Source organism: Limanda limanda, chromosome 18 (genome assembly GCF_963576545.1).
Source record: "Limanda limanda chromosome 18, fLimLim1.1, whole genome shotgun sequence".
NCBI classification, from domain to species: domain Eukaryota; kingdom Metazoa; phylum Chordata; class Actinopteri; order Pleuronectiformes; family Pleuronectidae; genus Limanda; species Limanda limanda.
The window spans coordinates 4,502,842-4,526,821 of NC_083653.1; the positions used below are offsets into that span (position 1 = coordinate 4,502,842).

At 42.9% G+C, this 23,980-nt stretch overlaps 3 protein-coding genes across 3 annotated transcripts; 1 reads left to right on the plus strand and 2 right to left on the minus strand.

The window, feature by feature from the left end:
- The first annotated feature begins 1,517 nt into the window (after positions 1-1,517).
- fhit (fragile histidine triad diadenosine triphosphatase) lies at positions 1,518-2,397 on the plus strand. The gene has a single exon (XM_061091750.1). It carries the CDS (start codon positions 1,552-1,554, stop codon positions 2,008-2,010), a length of 459 nt encoding a protein of 152 aa, XP_060947733.1. The 5' UTR covers positions 1,518-1,551; the 3' UTR covers positions 2,011-2,397.
- A 3,573-nt stretch (positions 2,398-5,970) lies between these two features.
- Positions 5,971-19,484, minus strand: gareml (GRB2 associated, regulator of MAPK1-like). The gene is made up of 7 exons (XM_061091567.1): positions 19,373-19,484; positions 16,109-16,249; positions 12,054-12,184; positions 11,777-11,942; positions 9,838-10,688; positions 7,688-7,857; positions 5,971-6,571 (listed from the first exon to the last, which is right to left on the minus strand). The coding sequence occupies exons 1-7, from the start codon at positions 19,482-19,484 to the stop codon at positions 5,971-5,973; spliced, it is 2,172 nt and encodes a 723-aa protein (XP_060947550.1).
- A 2,094-nt stretch (positions 19,485-21,578) lies between these two features.
- atp5mj (ATP synthase membrane subunit j) lies at positions 21,579-23,150 on the minus strand. Its single transcript, XM_061091568.1, has 4 exons — positions 23,060-23,150; positions 22,188-22,311; positions 21,840-21,860; positions 21,579-21,688 (listed from the first exon to the last, which is right to left on the minus strand). Exons 2-4 carry the CDS (start codon positions 22,309-22,311, stop codon positions 21,675-21,677), a joined length of 159 nt encoding a protein of 52 aa, XP_060947551.1. The 5' UTR covers positions 23,060-23,150; the 3' UTR covers positions 21,579-21,674.
- Positions 23,151-23,980: the final 830 nt, after the last annotated feature.

Below are 23,980 nucleotides of genomic sequence, written 5' to 3' on the forward strand. Positions count from 1 at the left end.
ACTCCCACAATCCCCCTTGCCAAGGACCCACAGGCGTTAAGCTGCCCGAGATAGTGCCTGAAGAGACAACGGACCGAGATTTATAATACATTTCAATTTATTTATTTACTCTTGTTGGTTTGATATTATTTTTATTATTTTGTTTTGTTAAATATCGCTTTGTTAAAGTGTTCGAGATAATAATAATATGTTTTATTTACCTACATGTGTATGTACTCCTCAAAAAAAAGAAACAAAGTGCTTCACTTTGTTGTGTGTTGTGTGTTTTTTTAAAAGAAAACACACAAGTAAGAATATATAAAACTATTAAAAGAAAACACAAAAGTAAGACTACATACAAACAAATATAGTCACACATGAATAAATAAAATCACTAAATTTTAAGCAGGACAACAGTAATAAAAACTAGAATTAGGTAAAATCAGGGAATAAAATACGATAACGATAAATAAGTGTAATCTTTATTAATTATTAATTAATTAATTATTGTTCTGTGTATGAAAAACTAGACATAAAATTACTTCACAACAGGGTTCATCATTGTTGTTTTGTCAAATCACACATATATAATATTATCTATAGAAATAGAAGCTGTGAATTATATGATTTTTACAGGTTTACATTTGTGAATCAGCCCAGAATAAATTTATCAAACCTTTTTTTGGCCTTAAACACACAAGTAAGACTACATACAAACAAATATAGTCATACATGAATAAATAAAATCACAAAATTTTAAGCGAGACAACATTAATAAAAATCAGAATTAGGTCAAATTCGGCAATAAAATACGATAACGATAAATCAATGTAATTTTAATTAATTTGAGAAGAAAGCTAAATGGGGGATGATTTCATAATCATATTCCAGTGTATGACATACTAGACATATAATTAAATAGCAACAGGGTTCATCGTTTTTTTGTTGTCAAATCACACATATATAATATTATCTTTAGAAATAGAAGCTGGGAGTAATATCATTTTTAGAGGTTTATATTTGTGAATCAGCCCAGAATAAATTTACCAAACCTTTTTTTGGTCTTAAACACACAAGTAAGACTACATACACACAAATATAGTCATACATGAATAAATAAAAATCAGAAAATTTTAAACAGGACAACAATAATAAAAACTAGAATTAGATCAAATCAGGGGATAAAATACGATAACAATAAATACATACCATTTTTATTAATTTAAGAAGACAGCTAAATTGGGAGATGATTTCATAATCAATTTTTCTGTGTGTGAAAAACTAAACAAATAATTAAATCACAACAGGGTTCATCATTTTTGTTTTGTAAAATTGCACATATATAATATTATCTTTAGAAATCGGAGCTGGGAATTATATGATTTTTAGAGGTTTACATTTGTGAATCAGCCCAGAATAAATTTACCAAACCTAATGACGACGTCCCGCCCACAGCGTGCCTTTGATTGGCTGAGGTTGACACATGAAGGCTGGTGATTGGTTGGCACTCAGGAAGTGTCTGCACCTCCTCTCATCGAACCTGTGTTTACATTTAGCGTGCGGGTTTTCAACATGTCCACTCTCCGCTTCGGGCAGCACCTCATCAAGGCCTCGGCTGTCTTCCTGCAGACGGAGCTCAGCTTCGCTCTGGTCAACCGGAAGCCCGTGGTGCCGGGACATGTGCTCGTGTGCCCCCTCCGCCCCGTGGAAAGGTTCCGGGACCTGCAGCCGGACGAGCTGGCGGATCTGTTCCGGACCACCCAGCTGGTGGGCGACCTGGTGGAGAAGCACTTCAGCGCCACCTCGCTCACCATCGCCCTCCAGGACGGACCCGAGGCCGGGCAGACCGTGAAGCACGTCCACGTACACGTCCTGCCCCGGCGGGAGGGCGACTTCCAGCGGAACGACAGCGTGTACGAGGAGCTGCAGAGACACGACCGGGACAGCGAGGACGCGTCCTCCGGGTGGAGGTCCGAGGAGGAGATGGGTGCGGAGGCTGAGGTCCTGAGGAGACTCCTGCAGAGGACATGAAGTGACTGGGACCACAGGGACAGAAGTCCTCATGTTCACCTGGAACAATATGCACTAACAATATAAAGTCCTTTGTGTGTGTAGCAAGTTTCCTTTATTACCAGGCTTTTGAAGTTTTATTCAAAGTTCATAATTGATAATTTCGTTTTTTCAGCAAATATCTGTTATTGTCACGAGTAAAAATCCAGATGAAGTTGAATTTCCTTACAAATATCCTTTGTCGTCAGGGATGTGATTACAAAAATCTAAATAAACAAAAGAGGTTATACTTTTTTACCCAGCAAATATTTCTTATTGTCATCCTTGTGACACAAAACCAATCAACAATTTCCATGTGTTTCTGTACAGTTGTTATTACTGACTTGATGATTTCTCCTGTTTTCTAGTTGAACCTTTAAGTGGCAATTTTAGCCTGACATTTCTGGTGGGGCTATTTTGTATGACGTCATGTCACCGTCACAGAAATAGAGGTCGCTGATTATTATAAGCAGTAGGCCAGTGAAATATACCATGGGCTGCGTTTTGAGTGCCAGCAGGGAGCAGAAATCCTATTTCAAATACATTTCACAAAGATGTTGCCTATAATACAGCATTAAAGTAAAATTATTGCAGCAAAGTAAAAAGATTAGACAGACACATAGCTCAAATAACTTGCATAATTTATTAATTTATTATTATCAACATGAGGCGACATGCACCAGCTTCATCTGCACAACACTTTGTGTTTTCCTCCCTAACTAAAGAAGGCCTTCAACTGTTTAGAGTTGGCAGTCATTGCTAAGTGTCATGGATTAAAGAGTTAATTTCTATATTCATTATATATTCAAATGAACACTTATTAAAACAATGTTTATCTTTTGCTTTCTGATTTAATACACTTTAGATAAGAACCCAGTGTTTTATTTTTCTTCATTGCCATAAGAGACACTCACATCTCCATTCGTGTGTGTTGCTGCATGCACTTAACAACACTAAAGTCGTTTGTGTGTGTAGCAAGTGTCCTTTATTACCAGGCTCTTGAAGTTTTATTCAAAGTTCATAATTGATAAGTTCTTTTTTTCAGCAAATATCTGTTATTGTCACGAGTAAAAATCCAGATGAAGTTCAATTTCCTTACAAATATCCTTTGTCGTCAGGGATGTGATTAAAAAAGAGGTTATACTTTTATCCACATATTTCTTGTTGTCCGCCACGTGACACAAAACCAATCAACAGTGTCCATGTGTTTCTGTACAGTTGTTATTACTGACTTGATGATTTATTGTGTTTTCCAGTTGAACCATGTAAAATAAAATCTCTGAAATTAAAACTGAGAATGCACACGAGTGTTGTTCTCTTTATTTTTTACTTAAAAAAGTTGACTGTGATAAATAACTCAGCTGTAATCAATTTCATTAAAATGTGAAACTTTGTGAGCTTAAAACTCCCAAGATATATTATGTAACGGTAGTTCTGGCTAATAATGACAGAAGTTTCAACAAGTTTAATAATTGATCAGTCAGTCAACACATCTGTCAAGCTGAAATGCAATTTTATTCATCCTAATTTGTCAAGTATCAATATTTGCTGCTTTTCTTTTTAAAAATGCAACATCTCTGGTGCTGATTGAACAAAACCAACAATTTGAAGGCAGCCTTGTCGGAGCGGAGGCTGTGACGGACATAAATCACACAATTCTGACACTCAATCATTTAATCCTTTAAATGGAAAAATGCTTCAGATGATATCAGTAAATTAATTTTGTTTTGTGGGTTCACGATGTGTCTGTAAGTGTCCTTGAGTGAGGACATTTGTATTCAAGCTATTTACACCACCACTCTCCACGGATGGTGTTAAACCTGCAGATATTAACATAACACAATGCTGGGGTCCCTCTGTCTGACGCTCTACTGTTTCCTCCAACAAACCCAAACACACGTCAGCTACAAGCTCAAGGATGATGTGGCAGTTATAAGACTCAATGACACAACAGCTGAGTGTGTGTCTGTGTGTGTGTGAGACGATACATACATGTCAGAGAGAGACAGGTTATGAATGTAACAGTCTTGACTGCCTGTCTCAGTCTCTCGTTGGCAGATGCGACACCATTAATCAATGTGTGTGTGTGTGTGTGTGCGTTTGTATATATCAACTTCTCAAACTTTTTCCAGCACACTGCACCTTCAGAATCTGTAAAAAGGTCACGACCCCTAGACACCCAACAATCTTTTATGAGTCATAAACAATGATAAGAGGAAACAACAGTTAAAAAAGAATAAAGTTGAACTAACATGAGAATGATGTCGTCTTCATGTGGTTTTTATCTCTGAGGTTTGTTGGATAACTGTGGTTTAAACATGGATTTCCATTACATACATGTATGTGGTCTGAACAAGAGTGAAAACGTTTGTTTTATTCTCACACAACAAACATTCCAAAGTGCAAACTTGACAAAGCTCAACAAAAAAGTTGTTTATATGTTAAATTACATCCGTCTGAAGGTTTATTGTGAGTTTACAATCACCCTCCACTACCAAATCACCACATTGCACAATCCTGGGGATACCAGAGATCCTGCTGGGCCTGCTGCCTGGAGTGTGAGAGAGAGAGAGAGTGTGGTTTTTACATGACGCTGACAGGCAGGAACCTCAGGGCCGATGAAGCCAAGAAGATGGGACGAGTGCTCCAGCTTGTGGAGCCTCTGGGTATGTTCAGCGTGCGGCACATTAATAATCTGTAATCTTCTGTGAACGCTAGGTGAGCGAGGAACCCTGGGAAACTCTACTGACAAACTCATAACTAAGGTTTCTAGTTTTTTTCATATCATACAGAAGCTGAACAAAAATCCTACACTCCTATGAAACCAAATTTAAATTCACTAAATCAAGACTCCACACAACCACCAGGAGCAAAAAGAAAAAGAGACAACTTGATTTCCAGAGGTCATTAAGTTTCTATTTATTTTATATTCTTATTTATTTCTTCATTGCTCTTCTTACAGTGGCCTTGCCGTTGCATGATCTTGGAGGGAACATCAATGTTGCGTGGTATAGACCGAGGAGGAGGTAAAGTGTGTGTGTTTGTGTGTCTGTGTGTGTGTGTGTGTCCGGGAGGGCGGGGTCAGTTGTGTGAAGGTTGGCCTCAGTGAGCAGCCTTTAGGAATTTGAAACGTGGAATTTAAAGAGGATAATTTCAAACATTATGACATAACAGCAGCATGTATGGTGGCAATAAGATAATCTCAAGAACTAATAAAAACAATTACAACATAAAACAGCTTTTTCACAGTTATCTGGCTAACTCAGACGATCTCTTAATAACAGCTGAGGCTACAGTCCCTGGTTGTAAAGCATCCTTATCATCAGTTCCACTACGGAGGTATAGTTCACACGTATACCTCTAATTCATCTGGACATAACTGCATATGTAGAATTCATAGAGCAGGTTTCCACCTGGAAGAACACGTCTGTCCCCTGATCTGGAAGAATCTGGACCATTTTGTTCGTCAAGTAAAGAGACATTTTTCTAATTTCATAAAGGATTTTGAGGTCAGACAACAGCTAATAACTGTCGATCCTTCCTCAAATTTCACTGCACGAAGGCCAGACAAATATAAATTGTGCTATAAGCTTAATTTAAAATCTTTCTTATGACTCAGAGCATGAACATGGATTTTGTGGTGGACTGTTTGCTCCACATGAACTGGAATTTTCTCATCACGCAGCTCTCTGTTGTAGCCATTTGTTAGTAAACTATAGTTTCCCAGTCTGTGATTCAGACTGGAAATATGCAGTCCAGTCTGTCAGGGACTCTCAGCATGAGAGCCAGTCAAGTGTCTCGCTTTGACCACAGGGTGGCGTGGTTTTCTTCAGTCTCAGCTTCAGTCATTGGGCTCAGCAGCCAGCTGGTCACAGTGGAAGGCACATTCAGGCCGGCTCAGCAGCCAACAGGCACATTATCAGGTCAGTGTGTGTGTGTGTGTTAAATCTTGGGCCTCCAGCCCTGTATGAACTGTGTGATCTTGGTGACATGGAGTCGGCTCAGGTGGAAGTCATGTGACAGGATGTCCTCAGTCAGCTGCACCAGGAGGCTGCCGTCTATTCGCTCCCTCTGGAAAACGGCCACCGCTGCCTCCGATAGGCCGATGAACCGCAGACACGCCGACACCTCCTCCAACGACAGGGCAGAGAGGTCCGCGGGGGGCCGCCAGGTGGGGTCAGGGGTCAGGGACAGCCCCTCAATGACCACCATGGATGTCCCACCACCCTCTGCACCTCTGGAGGCATCTGTGGTGGGGTCGGGAGCCGGCTCCGGCGAGGGGCAAGGGGACTGGCGGTTGAAGGGGTTCAACGCCCCAAAGGGAGCGAATCGACTCTGCGGAGGCGGCGGCCTGAGGCGGGGTCCGGAGGAGGTGAAGGAATCCGCCCACGGCTCCGCCCAGGTGGCCTGTGCTGGCTGAGGATTGGCTGTGCTGTCTGCAGAGATGGTGGCGGCGGGCTCGGGACTGGCCGGGCTGGGGGCGGGACAGTCGGCCCAGGAGCACGGGTAACAGTACAAGGAGGCGTCAGGAGAGGGAGAGCAGCTGGAGCAGAGCCGGAGAGAAAGTTATGTTAGATGTGATTGTTTCAGCATCAGGTCTTTAAGACTCATATTTTATGAATTTATCAATGTTACAATACTACAGGCATCCCTATTATGTCCAATTGCAAAGAGGAAGATGCTATTTGTCCGTCTTCCAGTTCAACCGGCATCATCTGTTTTACAAAACAACAAGAGGCACGATTTGGTTTGTTAGGAATTTCAAACTTTTAACTATAGGTTGTGTCTGAAAGAACTCTTAACAATAAAGATAGAAGTAGTTTTAGCTATATATTAGGCAATCATACAAATGATTTTAATAATAACCTTTCCTTCCTAGGGTTTAATCTACAAATTAAGAATTAATGTTTCACTAGTTCTCATTTCTATTAAAGTGTTATTCCATCAGATTCATTAAACTCACATAGAGTTCCAAGAGCTGTCTGATAAGTCGTCGAGGTTGGACAGAGTGACTTTGTTGATTTCATTCTGTATTTTGTTATGGTTAAGTTGGTGCAGCCAAGATGGCTGGACCAAGACACTTTCTACTCAAGGCTGAATTACGAGACAACATCAGACTGTCAGGGTAGATAGAGTTGCCCTAGCAACCGGTAGAGTAGCGTAGGTGCATGACGGAGAGCTGCTCCCTGTCACTTCCTGGATTCGGTGACAAGAGGCGTGGGACTGCGGCTGGACCAATAAGGGAGATCCAAAGTGATTTGCGGTGACTCCCCTCCAAATATTCATAACCAATCACATCAATTCTACTGTTATAACTATACACGACTCCTGCTGTTCGGGGCCATTTTCAGCTTCCTACTGCTAACTTAATTAGCATAGGCTGTGATAATTGTCCATAGCTATGAATAACTTTTCATTGTATCTTTAAATAAAACATTTGATTGAACCAAAATCTTGGATCGGCTTCTCTCATTATATAGGATAAAAAAACACGCCTTAACAGATTGCATCTTCTGATTAGGAAACTCTGGTTAGTTAAGTTCAAAGTGAGCAAAGATGCCAACAGAATAACCTGCAGATCCACTCGGTAATTATTTCAATAATTTCAAATCAATTTGATTTATCGAAGGACTGATTCTGGGAGACCTTCACATTGTACCTGCCGTGGAGTCCAGAGGAGTAGAAAGAGAGGTTGGGTCTCGGGGAGGTGGAGTTTTTGGGAAATCGAGGTGGGACGGGCGGGCTGGGCACCGGGCTGGAGATGGAGCCCCCCTTAGAGCAGCGGGGGGGGACCGGAGGGGCGATCAAGTAGCGGCACTCCTCTCTCACCTACATGCAAACACACACGAGCAAGAATGAGAGACACAACAACTGCAAAAAGTGTAGCTTCTAAAAGTTGAGGGTGTGAAAGCTGGCTTGTCTCAATGCTCCACTCTGTAAATGTCAAACTTATTGACCTTTGGATCACAAACAAACACTCTCACACACAGTAGCTAGGTCTACACACACAGACAGACACACACACACACACACACACACACACACACACACACACACACACACACACACACACACACACACACACACACACACACACACACACTGAGTGTCTCTCTTGGCAGGCTTAATATCAGGGCACGAGGAACGCTGTGTGTGACAGGGTATAATTCAGCTGCACAGCCGACACCAGCACCAACACCCCCCCCCCCCTCTCTGCTCTGCTGCCATCACTTCACAAGAGAAAAGTTAATTAAACAAAACAAGTGTGAGAATTCACACACTTACACACACACAGGCGACAAAACACACTGACACATGAGCACGGGCACGAACACAAGGGGGAACAGCAGCAGCAGGAAGAACCTTGTTTTAAAGACATCGCATGCAGAGGAACTTTAAAGAGTCTTCAGTTAAACACGAGGAAGATAAGGTCAATAAATAAGAAATGTTACATAAAACGATTATTATATCTTTGTTAGAATTATCAGGTGCTCAAATTTTAGATTCCAGGTTCCAATTTAGCTTGAAATATGATCAGGAATTTACACGACAAGTGATTTCTGGATGTAACAGGACTAGGGTTGCAAAATTCCGGGAATATTCAAAGTTGGAAACTTTCCACGGGAATTAATGGGAATATTCGGGAATTAACGAGAGTAAACAGGAAATGTTGTGGGTAATTTATACTAACTGTATTTACATTGTCATATACAGACATAAATATAAACACTTTGTTTTGTCATAGGCTGATTTGAGCCCTGAGGAAACTTTGGGCACTTGACTATATGCTTCTGCATCGTTGTGTCATTCTTAACATAGGTCTTTGCACAGTATTTGCAAATGTACACAGCCTTTCCTTCTACATTAAATGGGGTGAAATGTCTCCACACATGAGATAGTGCACGTGGCATTGTTCTGTAGAATAAGATGAGAAAAAAGTTTGTAAAAAAAATACTAATACAATGCCAGAGATATAAATAGGTAGCCAAACAATTGGAATCGTCTGTAAACATATTTTACAATTGATGGATAAATGAATGGAAATAGGCTAGATGAACAGATGAACAATCCTCAATCAGCATGCTCATATATTTTCCCCAGTAATATCATTGAAACTTACCTGACTAGTCCTGCACACTACAGCAGGCCTCAATAGCCCTGCTGTAGAGTGAAGGATGCTGGGAGTTATCTGTGCATGTGATGGAAGAATGAGCTAAACTCAAATTCCCGAGCTAAACTTCCCATGGAAACTTTCCGGAAACTTTCCGGAAATTTACCGGAAACTTTCCGCCCCTTTGCAACCCTAAACAGGCCTGATTCTCAGCAGTTATTATAAACAAAGCTTCTGGATCAGCACTTTTACAACAACAGCAGAAGTATTGCGATTGATTTAGTTGTTATCAGCAGAAACGAGACCTTGTTTTGTCTCCAGCTTTTATCATAAAACCAATAAGACCAAAGGCTCCGTCAGTATTAAACTGTTACACGAGAGTAAAACGACTCTGTAATAAAAGTATTGTTTCCCTGAATACAGCAAACATGTATGTAGCTGCATCCTCAGTGATGATGTATGTGTTCATGTGCTGTGAGTGAATGGCCGTCCTTCCAGGAAGACTTATTGCATATTAGTGTGTGTGTCTGTGTGTGTGTCTGTGTGTGTCTGTGGTAAATGAGGTTTAAAAGCTGTAATGTATGAATAATTCAAGCCAGGCTTCCTGACTTTTAACAGCCGGATGCTGCAGTGGACCGATGAGAGAGACACAGACAGGAGGACAACATGAGAGACGGGAGCTGACGACTGAAACTCACAGCATCAGATTTTGGAGGCACAGGCGGCGGCGTGGACACCCTGGTCACCACGGTGCCAAGAGAGCCGTCCAACGAGGAAGTGGAATGGAAGGAGATGAGGGTCGGCTCCTTCCCCAAGCCCTCTGCGCTCTGATTGGTCCAGAGTTCCTCGTAAGGGATTTCCTCACTGGTCCTCATTTCGGCTTCAGTCCACTCAGGAGTCACGTACTCCCTCTCCTCACCTGGTCCCTCCCCCATTCGCTCTCCAAAAGAGTCCCTGCAGCGCTGTGATAGGCTGTCCGAAACCCCGCCCCCATACCCGCACATGGAAAGGCGCTGCAGGGCCGGCGCCATCGAGTCCTGACCCGACACGCACATGCGTGAGCGGCGTGGGCTCACGCACTCCTCCGTCATGCACTCCAGCTCGGGCCGAGTCTCCCTCACCGCCCGAGAGTAGGCGTCCGGGTCGAACGCGTGTCGGAGGAGGAGACTCTCCAGCGCCGCCGTGTGGACGGAGGCCTCGGCCACGTTGAACCTGGGCATGCAGCGCAGCAGCAGGAAGTGGGAGGGGGACACTTCCTGTCGGCGCAGCACCATGCAGAGCACCACCGTCTTGCTGACGATGTTGAGCAGCTTGTAGCGGTGGCCCTCTCGCACCGCGTGCCGGTCGTACGGGTTCCGTGGCGGCCGCGAGGGGACGGACACGTTGACGGGGAGGCGGACCCTCTCGATGATGCTGCGGACCGTGTGCTCCCCTCCCAGCATGCCTTGCTCCAGAGGGGAGCGCGTGCAGAAGCGTCCGCGGCAGCCGAAGGGCAGGCTGACGCTCTGATTGGTGCGATGGTTCATACAGACCAGGCAGGGCGTCTTACCTGCAGAGAGAGAGGGATGAAAGACAAAGGGTCAAAAGAGACAAAGGATAAAGAAGAACAAAATTTGCTGTATAACGCCTACATACTCTCCCCATAGGCTTGAGTGGAGAATACGTATTTTACCCTCGACACCCGACATTGAACGGACCAAACAGCGGAGAAGTTATTGAAGATGGATGACATTCAATTAATAATTGAAGTGGAGAAGTACAGTGAGCTGTATGATGTTGTATAAGGACAACACCACAAAGAACAAATGTTGGGACGCTGTTGCAGTTAATGGTGGAGCAACAAGTGACAAATGCTTTCATACTACTGGGTCACCGGGTGATATTATTAGCGTTGCCCGGTGCTTCGGCGTTGCTTCGGCGTCCGGTGTGAACCCGGCGTAATACGCACATTTTCGCCTCCTAGGGAATCCTGCAAGTTCCTGATGTTGGTGGAGATTGTAATGGCATGTATTTCCCGTCTGTTTGATCATGATTGAATGACGATGTAACCTTTATCATGCTGCATCCTTTACTCTTGAATGTGTATTGACTTGATTACCATAGCCACTGTAACCATCATTTCCTCTAGACAATGTATCTTTGATCCTGCCTTTCCTGCAGAAACTGAATGTTTATTGGCCTGATTACCATAGCCACTGTAACCTGATTTTCTCTAGACACAGCCCTTTACTACTGAATGCATATTGGCCTGATTGCTAGATTGTTGTATTCATGTGATCAAACAATCTCAACCTTTCCTGTTTAACACACCCCCTCCAGCATGGGAGTGGTTAGCCAGTGTATAAAGAACTGAAATGTCTTCTTTCTGGGTGCATTACTACAACTGAACCCTGTGGTGTGCACCATGCTCGATCATTAAAGGTGACGATGCTGTAAGAGTTTTTGAGACTCGTTTCTTCGTTGGTAGTGGGATTGTAGAAATTGCCACAACAAGATGAAGAAGTTGCAAATAGTGACGACAATAGCGAGCGAAATAAAGAAAGGCTCAGCGACCGCAATGTTTTTCCCAGCCAGCCACCAGGGGGCGATCAAGACGTCATATCGTCCATCTTTACAAACTGTCCTGGCCTTACTCACTCCTGGGGGTCTTCCCGAGGCGTCTCAGGAGCGCGCTCAGTCCCGTCTTTTCCTTCGAGGGCGTGGCACAGAGGAGCTCCGCCTTCCCCATGAGTGACAGCTCGTCTCCCGCCTGCAGAGTGAAGCTGTAGGGCTCGCTGTCCTCGCTGAACTCCCCCGAGACCACCTGCAGCACAAGTGGATGTGACAACGCGTCGCCACCGGGTCGCGTGCAGACTCAAACACTATGAGGTAACCTGGAGTAAAACATTACATGAAGATACAACTTAATTCGGACCTTGACACTGAAGGTGATGGTCTCCATGACGAAGACCCGGTCGGGGAAGACGCCGGCGACTTCCTCCACGCTGGAGAAATACTGGACCGGGTCCCGGACGTCCCGGTCTTCATCCAACAACTTGAACTTGCCTGAAGGGACAGAGGAGACAAGATGAGGGTTAGGGAGGAAAAGGCGAAGGAAAGGACGGCAGGAAGCGAAGGACAGAAAGGAAGAAGGGGGTGTGGAGGAGAAAGGATGATGAAGAAAAAGGAGGGAGATGAAGGAAGGAAGATGAAGAGGTGGAAAAAAGTAGTGCAGAGAAGAAGAGGAGGAAATGAAGGAGAAAGAAAAAGTAAAAAGTTTTTTGTGTTGTCTCTGTCTGACTTTCTGTAGTCTGAAGTCAAACACACACACACACACACACACACACACACACACACACACACACACCCGCCCCGCAGAGACACTGTTTGGACGAGAAGAATACAAAGACACCTCCGCGACCTATGACCTGGCACCAGCTTCCGGCAAATCAACAGCCGACGGGGTTGTCACGGCAACCAATAAAAGGACCCCCATTCTCACGCAGAGCAGAGGCACATCACCATGGAGACACTCACACATACACTCACACACACACACACACACACACACACACACACACACACACACACACACACACACACACACACACACACACAGACACACATACACACACAACTCCCTCTCTCTCTCTTTCACCCTTTCTTCCCCTTGCTCATCCCCCCCGCCCTCCCTCCATCTGTAAATCTTTCACTCTCATTCACGCCGCTGCTGCTGCTGTCGTCCAGTAGCTGTGTGCTTGTGCTCTTTAAACTGTAAATGTTGTGTGTCTGGAGTTGTGAGGAGGAGCCACTTGAGGAATGCACAGCGGGCTCCCGGGCGTCTGTATTAAAAGAACATCTTAACGGCCGTTGAACCGTGATAACCCTCCAAGGAGACGCTTCTCTCGTTTTCCCCTCTCCTGTTTCTCACACAGTCCACGACACATGAGAAAGTTTTTTGGTCTGGGAGGCCGAGCAGAATACCAAACCTCCGCCATCCTCCTCGCCAGCACCTCCCTCCTGCTCTCTCTCTCTCTCTCTCTGTCTCTCTCTCTCTCTCTCCCACTTCTTCCTCCACCCCCTGCCTTCCAATTCAAACACAGCCCCCAGGATGAGGAGCTTTCACCAAACAGCCAGTGCTTCTTCTCAATCTCAACACAACTCGCTTCCCTTTATTAAAAGTGACAAAAACCACATCTCCAGCTTGGAAACGGATGAGACTCTTAACTATTACTGACCTGTCACTGTATCACCCTGTGAGAACTAAGTGTTTTGCACCCCCCGCTGCCCTGAAACCTCTCCATGAGAAGGGATCATTCAGCTTTTCATTCCTCACTTCACTTGCTCCCGCCTCTCACTGACGGACGGAGGAGGACAGAGACAGACGGACAGATCGAGCGTAAGGAGGAGGAGGAGGAGGAGGAGGAGGAGGAGGAGGAGGAGGAGGAGGGAGCTTCCTGTTATCCATCCCTAAAGGGACACCTATATTGCTCTCCTCCTAAGCTTATTTAGACTTCCTGTATGAAGTCATCACAGACATTAGCTCATCACTGGTGATGCCTCTGATTCAACAACAACCCGAGTGTTATGGTCAGAGAGACAGAACGCTCATTCTCAAAGTATGCCTACATTTAAATCTGCTCTGCTGCCTGCATGGCTTCTTACTATCTGCTGAAATGCATTATTAAAATGTTGCATAACTAACCGGCAGCACTAATGACTGTTAGTACAATATATATTATACTTTTCCACCGTGAACATTATTCACCGACTAGACAGAAATATCTCAGCTTAATGGGAAAATGGAGTTGAGTGAAAGAAGGGAGCAGCATCGTATCTGCAATGAAGATATTGAATCCGATTGATTTATGGAGCTGCTGTTTTGCTTTTGCGAGTTTGAATCTGACAAACTGAACCTGTCCTGAAGTTAAAATCCTGACCCATAGTTAGGCCAATGGTAGCACATTAAACAAACACTGTCTTTTCTCATGAAAGCTGTAAATATTGGGCAGCAAATATAATTCGATAGACTAATTGATCCTAGTAATACAAAGTGTGTATGAGCCAGATTTCGTCTTTTGTATTTAATTGACTATGCAAACTAATCTACAGAGAGGAAACAGGTGAGTATAAATACATTTAATGTCAATCAGAAAAAATGTGTCCATAAATAGTTTCGAAATTAGGCTTTGATGTGAATAATTTGATAAGAATTATTGTATCAGGACCTTTTAATTTGACAAATCTCTTATTCATTCACACTTGTTCTTTATTGTCTGTTACAACTTGATTCTGAGTTCTTTTATCTCTTTAAGCAATTTACTTCAATTAAGAGAGTCACATGCTTCTGATGCTAAAATGTCTAAACTGACAATGATCTCAACACGCCTCCGCCCTCTTCCCCCCCCCGCCCCAATGTTCTTTCATTCTTCCGAAAAGGAGCCTGAGAGGCGGCGGCAGCGTGAGGCAACAGCAGCGCTCCATCAGCGGAGGAAGCAGCGAGAGGAGGCATTAAGATCCAGTTACACAGACAGCAAATGATGTGACTGGACGGAGAGTCGGAACAATGGGAATGAGGGGATGAGCTCCGGTGAGGTCATGTGCAGACGAGACTCATTCAGCAGGATGTGAATGAACAGGAGAGCGAGGGAAGGTCACATCTACAGTAGCTGGTTGAGTGTGTGAATATAGAGACTGTATCCTATATAGTCCAGGCAAAGTAGCGTTTTCCGACCGAATAATTGTAAAAGAATTTTTTTCAGCATAGATCATTTCTATGAGGTGTCCAGAACAACATACTAAAAGTCCTAAGAAATCGTAGTTGAGGAAATATGTTTAATTCTCATCAATGTGCCAATAAGGCCCGGCAACAATACACCCCAAAAAGACTATTTATTTCCTTTACTCCAATCAAAATAAAACTTTACACAATGAAAGTAACCATGAAACGTAAGATTTTTTGTATTACAAGTTTCTTTGAAAATGAATTTATCTATGTATTTGTAATACATATGAATGGTGTTTGCCTATGCAAATTAGGACATATTCAATAAGTGTGGAGCTCATGTGCTTGTCAAATTCATTTCAAAAGAAACTTGTAATACAAAAAATGTTACATTTCATGGTTACTTTCATTGTGTAAAGTTTTATTTTGATTGGAGTAAACAAAAAAAATAGTCTTTTTGGGGTGTATTGTTGCCGGGCCTTATTGGCACACATTGATGAGAATTAAACATATTTCCTCAACTAGGATTTCTTAGGACTTTTAGTATGTTGTTCTGGACACCTCATAGAAATGATCTATGCTGAAAAAAATTCTTTTACAATTACTTCTATTTTTGGCTCCAAAATGGGCTACTTTGCCTGGACTAATAGTTTACATTAGGGTAAACCTTTTATGTTGATTTAATTAATTGTTGAATCGCACATAATTTCAGCTCTACTCCCGAATCTTTAAAAAACATTGTAAATGTGCAATTTTTAATTCTAAAAGGACTAATTGGAAATGGGATCAAACTGTTGAACTTTAATTGTAACTTTATCTTATCTGTACAGAACGGCAGAACATGTCTGAGAACTGTCTTGGGACCTGGTTCCCTGTCATCTCTCCTTCTAATATACAGAAGAGGTAACTTTTTGGATTCATCTTGAACTCAACAACCAAATAAACACAAGTTTTACTGAACAACTGCTAAATTTCATTACATTTGCAAGAGCTACCACCACAATAGTTCAGTGAATAAATCTAATGCTACTGTGTCTATGTGTTTGTTTGTCTAATCTCAAAAAGATAGGAATTCCACACCAAATATAGAACATGTAGAAAATGACCCTATAACAAAAATGTGTTTTTATTTTTACTCCCAGAGGAAACAGACATTTAAGGGACTAGTATTTTTAGTATGTTTAGGGACTATTGACTTTTAAGGCATTTGTGTCTCTGTGTGTGTGTGTGTGTGTGTGTGTGTGTGTGTGTGTGTGTTCGCTCACCCTGGTATTGCAGAGGGATGTCTATCTTGGGTCCAATGACGTAGTGTCCCTCCTCTAAGCTGTGGGCCGTCACTGTGGTCCACTGCCGACAGGAGTGTAACAGCACCACATCCTCCTCCGACAGACCCTCCACACATTCACCTGGAACACACACGCACACACACACACACACACACACACACACACACACACACACACATACACACACACACAGGTATAACAAAAAACAGTCTTCTATCCTCAGGTTTTAGTTTCTCAGGTCACAGCAAGTGGCTCAGCGATGGGAAAACACTAACACACCTCCACACACGTACAAACAAACACAAGTTCAGGATTCAGTGTCGATAATTACCACCATCAGTGACGGTTCACCACCCCTAACCTACACATCAGGACCCTGCCACTGACAACCTACTATTTCACCGCCCCCATACACACATACACACAGACATACACACAATACCTCACAGGGAGACAGAGATACACACACACACTCATCGCTACAGCTTTCACTAGAGCCATCATGTAGCACAAGAGCATTGATTTCTGCTGATAGCAAAGTGGTACAATTCAATCACACACAGACACACACTCGCTCTCTCACACACTAACAGACACACACACACACACAGAGATTACATGGATCTTTTTTGTTACTGAGGGAGAGTAAAGCGCTGCAGTCTAACAGACATGTCGGTGGATGTCTGATCAGAAACACAGGCCAGAAGACGAAGGACTGTTCATATCATCATCATCAGAGGAGGTTATTATTACTAATGTCACTTCAGACTAAACTCAAAAAGGTTTCCTGCATTATGTTAAAAGTCCACTTCATTTAAATCACAGAGACATGATGTATCTCCCTTCTATCCGTGGTGGTGGAAAGCCACAGAGCTGATGAACATTTTAGATCATAGCTCAGACGGTTGGTTATCGACAGAACTTAACTGATAATCAATAAATCGTTTAAATATCTGCTTTGAGGTTCTATAGAGTAAGAATATGCTGCTTTTCTTGGTTGTATATATACAACCCTAACTGGAACTATTGAGTGATGTGGGTTAAACTGTCACTTTATATTTTATTTATCTATTTATCATGGACGGTGCACATTAATAACAACACTCTTAATATGTCAGAGTTAGCCAAGAGGATCAGTTTCATCTGTGGTACCTGGCCAGATGTAAAGTTATAGATAAGAAGTACATCATACATCTTAGCTTGGCCTGATTTATAATCATGCGTATAGCACCTGACCGGTACACCAGTTAATCAACAGCTTTGGTTTCTTTTCCATTTGCATGTGTTTTCTTGATTTGCAGTAAGTTGAGCTCTCTCAGCCACCGTAGTTTCTGCTGCTGCCTCCAAAGATCCACGACCCTCAGCCTCCACTCCTCAAGTTGTTTCAGGCAAAACCCCATAACAGTGAATTACACCTCCCCCACTCCCCAACACAGACACACACAGACACACACACACACACACACACACACACACACACACACACACAGACTGATGCTGACATGCACTCACAATAACTAACCACCATCTCCATGTGGTTTGGCTGACTGTGCAAACATCAGTCATCTGTGGGGTGACCACAGTGCAGTTAATAAACACCTATCACTCTCTCTCTCTCTCTCTCTCTCTCTCTCTCTCTCTCTCTCTCTCTCTCTCTCTCTCTCTCTCACTCTCTCTAAGGTAAGGTGCGTAATTTGGGGGGGGGGACACATGTAATTCTCCAAGTGAAGCTGGAGGTTTTTCCTTCCTCGTTGGTATTCAGCACATTCACCGACAGATTACACATTTACATATGAAAAGAAGTGAGCAGCACTTCAGCAGCACAACAGACACTCTGTGTGTTTCCGGGCTTCTCTGGACTGGGAACAACTTTGTCCATGATGACACCCATCACCCGTTGTTCCCAAAGTGAAGACATCAAATCTTCCTCAGGACAAATTCATGTTGACGTGAAAACATGACGCAGGAGAAACGAGAAGTGAAAACAAAGAGGGAATAATGACTCTTTATCAAACTCAGTGGATGAGTGTCCGATGATGGATGCTGCAGCTGCATCAGGGCGCAAAGATTGATCCCGAAACATTAAAGGAAATAAGGCCAGATTGGTTTCAAAATAAAAGCATCAAAGGCGCCCAGGGAGCTGAAAGACAGTACAACTTGCAGAAGTTTTCCAAAGTGCAATGCTTGCAAGTAACAATAGTGGTTATTTGTTCTTTTAGTACATTTTATTATAAAACTGGACTCAATGTAATATTTGGAAAGTCTTCTCCCACCCATAGCTTTATCTGATCGATTAATCAAATATAATACAGGCTCATAAACAAGGGTACTTGTTTACGAGCCTCTCTAATCTCATAAGAGTAATTTAGAAAATACATCACTAGCCTCACATGTTAATAAACGTGATGATATGGGTAATAAACTGGGATCGTATAAGTATTTAATGTTGTACTGGCCTCAGTAGATGTAATTTATTATTAATGAAGTCGCCTGTCTGGTTTCTTAAAGGCCATCATACATTATTTCAGTAGTAAGTAACAATTGACTAGCTTCCCTTTAAAATAACTATTTTTTTATGAACACATTGTAAATAAATGTAATCTCCCCTTCAAACTATTAGAGTCTCAACTAACAAACATATCTATTATCTATTGTTTTCCAGCTATATACAGGATTTACGTTTTAGTGGTTTTGTCTATGAAATGTGAGAAAACAATAAAATGTAAATTACAATTTCCAAAACTCATAAGCACCATCTTGTTTTGCTCAATTAACAGAAAATACTTTAGATTAAATCCATTATGAATAGAGAGAAAAGCAGCGACTCTGGATTTCAGTCGATACCGTTTTTAACTTGTATCTATTGTTATATTTTGTTATTAAAAATATTAATTGAATAGTCGTTTCTCATTAAGTAAAGAGAAAAAGACAAATTAGGGATTTGTTTTGAAATCTTTGACCGGAAGCAGAAACGTTCCCCGTAGATTCTAACACAATTAAACCGCAGCTCGGATTCTCTTATAAATAACAACACTTGTTCTTACGTTAAATAAGTAAAAAAACAACTTTACTCGATTTAACTTTACGTATTTTAACTCTTTCTCTCGTCGCTCACCTCACCTCCGGAGCTCCGACCCCGGCTCTGGGAGTTTGTCTAGCGGGGGTTCGGGTGGTGGGAGCCCCGGGGGGGACATGGTGTCTTACCGTGGGACAGGTGGACCAGGGTGGGACATGGGGTCTTACCGTGAGACAGGTGGACCAGGGTGGGCAGCCGGTGCTTACTGACCACGGCGTCCAGCGGCAGCGCCACCGGGCTCCAGCTGATCTCCGACAGGCTCGCCGACAACTTCTCCATCCTCCCGGGGCATCACGGTACCGGGGATAACGGCGGTGACGAGGACGGTGAAGAAGAAGAAGAAGAAGAAGAAGAAGTAGGTGAAGAAGATGAAGACGGGGATGGAGGTGAAGATGATGAAGAGGACGAGGATGAGGAGGATGAGCGAGGGCGTGTAACGTCAAAGAGTTTCGCCATGTTTGAATGTAGGAGAGGGAGCGCAGGCAAGGTCCCTCTCTCTCTCTCTCCCTCTCTCTGTCTCCCTCTTTCTCTCCCTCACTCCCTCTCTCTCCCTCCCTCACTCTCTCTCCCTCACTCCCTCTCTCTCCCTCCCTCACTCTCTCTCCCTCTCTCTCTCTCTCTCTCTCTCTCTCCCTCCCTCTCTCTCTCTCGCTCTCTCTCTCTCTCTCTCTCTCCCCCTCTCTCTTTTTATCTCTCTCTCTCTCTCTCTGTCTCCCTCTTTCTCTCTCTCCCTCCCTCTCTCTGTCTCCCTCTTTCTCTCTCTCCTTCCCTCTCTCTCCCTCTCTCCCTCTTTCTCTCTCTCCCTTCCTCCCTCTTTCTCTCTCTCCCTCCCTCTCTCTCTCCCTCTTTCTCTCTCTCTCTCTCTCCCTCCCTCTCTCTCTCTCTCTCTCTCTCTCTCTCCCTCTCTCTCTCTCCCTCTGTCTGTCTGTCTCTCTCTCCTCCCTCTTTCTCTCTCTCCCTCTCTCTCTCTCTCTGTCTCCCTCTTTCTATCTCTCCCTCCCTCTCTCTCTCTCCCTCTTCCTGTCTCTCTCTATCTCTCTCTGTCTGTCTCCGTCCCTCTCTCTGTCTGTCTCTCTCTCTCTCCCTCCCTCTCTCTCCCTCGCTATCTATCTCTCTCCCTCTGTCTCTGTCTCTCTCTTTCCCTTTCTCTCCCTCTATCTCCTCCTCTCTTTCTCACACACACACAACAAAAGTTTGTGCTTTACTTTTTATCGTCTTAAAATAGTTTAAAGAACCCTCTGTCTCTCTCTCCCCCCCTCCCTATCTATCTCTCCCCTTCTCTCTTTCTATCTCCCTCTCTCTCTCTATCTCTCACACACACACAACAAAAGTTTGTGATGTACTTTTTATCGTCTTAAAACAGTTTAAAGATCAAACACAGACGTTAACAAACCTCTTCTCCACGAGTTTCCATCACAATCTGCTTTGCTTCACATTAATTATTGTCTACACATGGGAAACAGGTGCGTGGGAGGAAGAAGCTGGAGGGACTTTGTGATCAGGAGGTAAAACCCAACAATAGATGAGTGAAGTCTGTCTATGAAGTAACTGTTCAAAGTCACAGAGCTCTGTTAGGATATATACGGACGACAGAGACATGCAGATTCACCACAAAACCTAAACCTCCTCCATGTTTTCCATAATAATCTGCCTTCTCTTACTCACATTTTTCCATCAGAACCTGCCTTGTACATTCAGGTTGTTTCCATCAATTATTACAACACTTTGTCTGCACAGGTTAGACTGAGCAGGTGCGTAGGAGGAATCAGCTGGAGGGACTTTTGATCCGGATTTCACTTCCTGTCAAGCTGCCTCAACTTTTCATGAGGCCAGTATTTACAGAGATGGTATATATGGAAAACTGAACAGATTGTCTTTATTCCCCTTTCTTTAAACATGTGGCCTGAGGCAGGACTCACAAGCAGGTCACTGAACCAACTGTAAACATAAACTGATATATTTGTCAATTTATTTTTATTCAGCAAACCAGTTATGATGATGCGGTCCTTTTAATACCACAACACAGAGTGGGCGGCTCTAAAGAATTATATATCTCTTATTTAATCAAACAAATTTACATTTACAAGAGGTCATCAGTTCAAGATCAAGTGGGTTCGTCCAAGTCATAAATATTTGGTTGAACTAGTGATTTCTAGAATCAACACCAAACATGACAGTGCTGGTATTTATTCTGTCCATTCAATTAGTTACAGTATAAACTCAAACTGTGATTCATTAGATTTCAACAAAATGAAAGAAAACCAAACATGACAGAAGGGTTTGTGGGAAATGTGAACTCCTACTGTATTGCATCTACTCTCATGTAGCATCACTTTATGTAATATGAAAAAAATGCCAATGAAACGAACCAGGTGTCGGATAAGAACTTTATTTCTTCCATATTAACAAATTCATGACAGGCGACTTTATTTAACAGCGGGTGGGGGGGTCATCAGCACGGTGGAGAACTCAGTGGGTAGGCTCTACAAAAAGAGGACAAGAAAAAAAACATGATCAATGACACAGATGAAATATGACCTGTTCAACTAAGGGCAGAGTTTAGGGAATTTTCTTAAAAATAATTACTGCCAAATACTGATTATGTAGAATGTTTGTAAAGGTTAAGCCACTTACTGTCCTTCACGGCTGTCTTGCCTAAAAATAGAAATATAAACACAATATTAGTCATTGACCCATATTCACTGAGTCAGGTCATTAATACACAGTTTCACAACCTATACCTTGCATCTGATGAAGTGCTTAACGATGCAGAATAATGTAATTTTTAGCCACTGTGGAGAATTACATGTGTTGTGCTACATGTGTGGATGTTTTCATGCAAGTGAATGCACCCTGCTTGCTTCTTGATGCATTCAACCCCCTTAAATTATGCCAAATACAGTGTAGAATAGCAGATCTCATATTGTGCAACTACATTAGTCCACGTTCAGTTTGTGTTGTTGCATCTGGTGTTACACTCACCTCCATAGGAGACTTTGTAGTACAGGTACGACATGATGCCCAGGCCGACCCACATCTCTGGGAATGCCTTTGTGTAGTAAGGTCCCATCTTGGACCACCAAGATGCAAACACACGTCCAGCCATCTGTGGAAGGAAAGCACAGAACCCACTGTCAAAACAGAACACTGGCTATTCCAGCATGGACACGGCTGTTACATGAGATGATCACACCCCCCCACTAGCCCCCCAAGGACCCTCGCGTCCTCACTCAATGTCCCACCACTTGTCTGATCGTGGAACTAGTAAACTTTGGGAGTTATGCTTTTTGTATCTTAGTATAAACCGGTTCCCCCAGACAGTGTTGTGGGGACTCAGGCTCCATTAACCCTCTTAAGCTAAATCAGGCTAAGCTAATGACTTTGGGTTAGCAGGGAAACATCTGACCCCCGGGGAAAGTTTCCTCTCTCCTGATTCTAACGGTCTGCAAATCAATAGATTGTTTATTTCTTATTTACGTGGCATAACTCTTAACTAAAGATAAGTTAGTTGGCTAATGCTACAGCTAAGACTGCTGCTAACAGAGCATGTCTAAGCTAGTTAGCATTTAGCGTGTGCAAGCTGCTGACACGAAGGAGGAGAACATTGACCAGAAGACACGTTGTTTATATTTATTTCGTGTTTACTACTTGACTGGATCCCGACTAGCGTGCTGGCGAGCACAACGCTAGCTAGCCTCAGCATGAAGCTAATGCTAGCTAGCTAAGTGCAGTACACACACACACGACCAAGGTCACTATAGCTTGACTCCAGTTAGCTCCCATTAGCATACACCTGTAGCTGTGTTGTTCTTTTAAAGTTAAACATGTTAATTAAGTGTGATTTCCGCTGTTACCTCTCAGTTCGTCTCGCTGCTGCAGGAAGGTCAAGAGCCGCTGATGCTACCGGAAGCTTCACGTCAAAGTCGTGGGTGGAAATGCTTCTTCTACGCTTCTCCGCTTGTTCACTACTACGTCACTCACGGGTTTTGGGGCTGCAGCGCCACCACATGGCCGTGTGGCGAACGTTTACAATCCCATTATAAATCCAGGTACAGATTTCTTCCTGACATTTATTCAACACGATAGATGACATATACTTGAATCCACAATTTACTTAGTTGAATTTATTGTAGTTAGATTATAGTTTATGAGTTATAATAATAATACAAATAAAAAAAATATAATGGACTCTCTTTCCCCCCTCTCTTACAAATACAACCCTGGCACTGGTCACAAGAATAAAAATGCCTCTTCTATTTATGCACCTTATGCCACTTTGAATGAAACAAATAAATAATGTTGGATGAAGACATATTCTATTGTCTTAAACAAGTTTTTTAATTGTATACTATTAACATAATGACATGTCTCAATATGAAAGCTACAGTGACAAGTAAAACCTGAATTAAATAATCATTAAGTGGTTTTGGAATCTGCTCTGATGGGAAACTCAAATAGTGTCACATGAATGCAAGTGAAGGTCTTTTCTCAGTTTCCTTGTTCCTGTAACTTACAACAGCCAACTAGAAAAATCAAGGAAGAGAATAAAAGATACAAGTAGATGTGTTACAGTGTTGTGTTTTGTTCCTGAAAGCCTCAGTAACAAGTTCTCTCTTTTCTAATCAAACCTGGAAACCAAAGCACTCGAGTCTGGGATTTTTGCATTTGGAGCAAAGTATCACCCTTTGATTCAAAGTTTGCACGAGAGCTCACAGGATTTGGGCCCGGCACAGTGAGCATGGGCGGGACTCTCCACTCTTCTCTGTCCTCACACT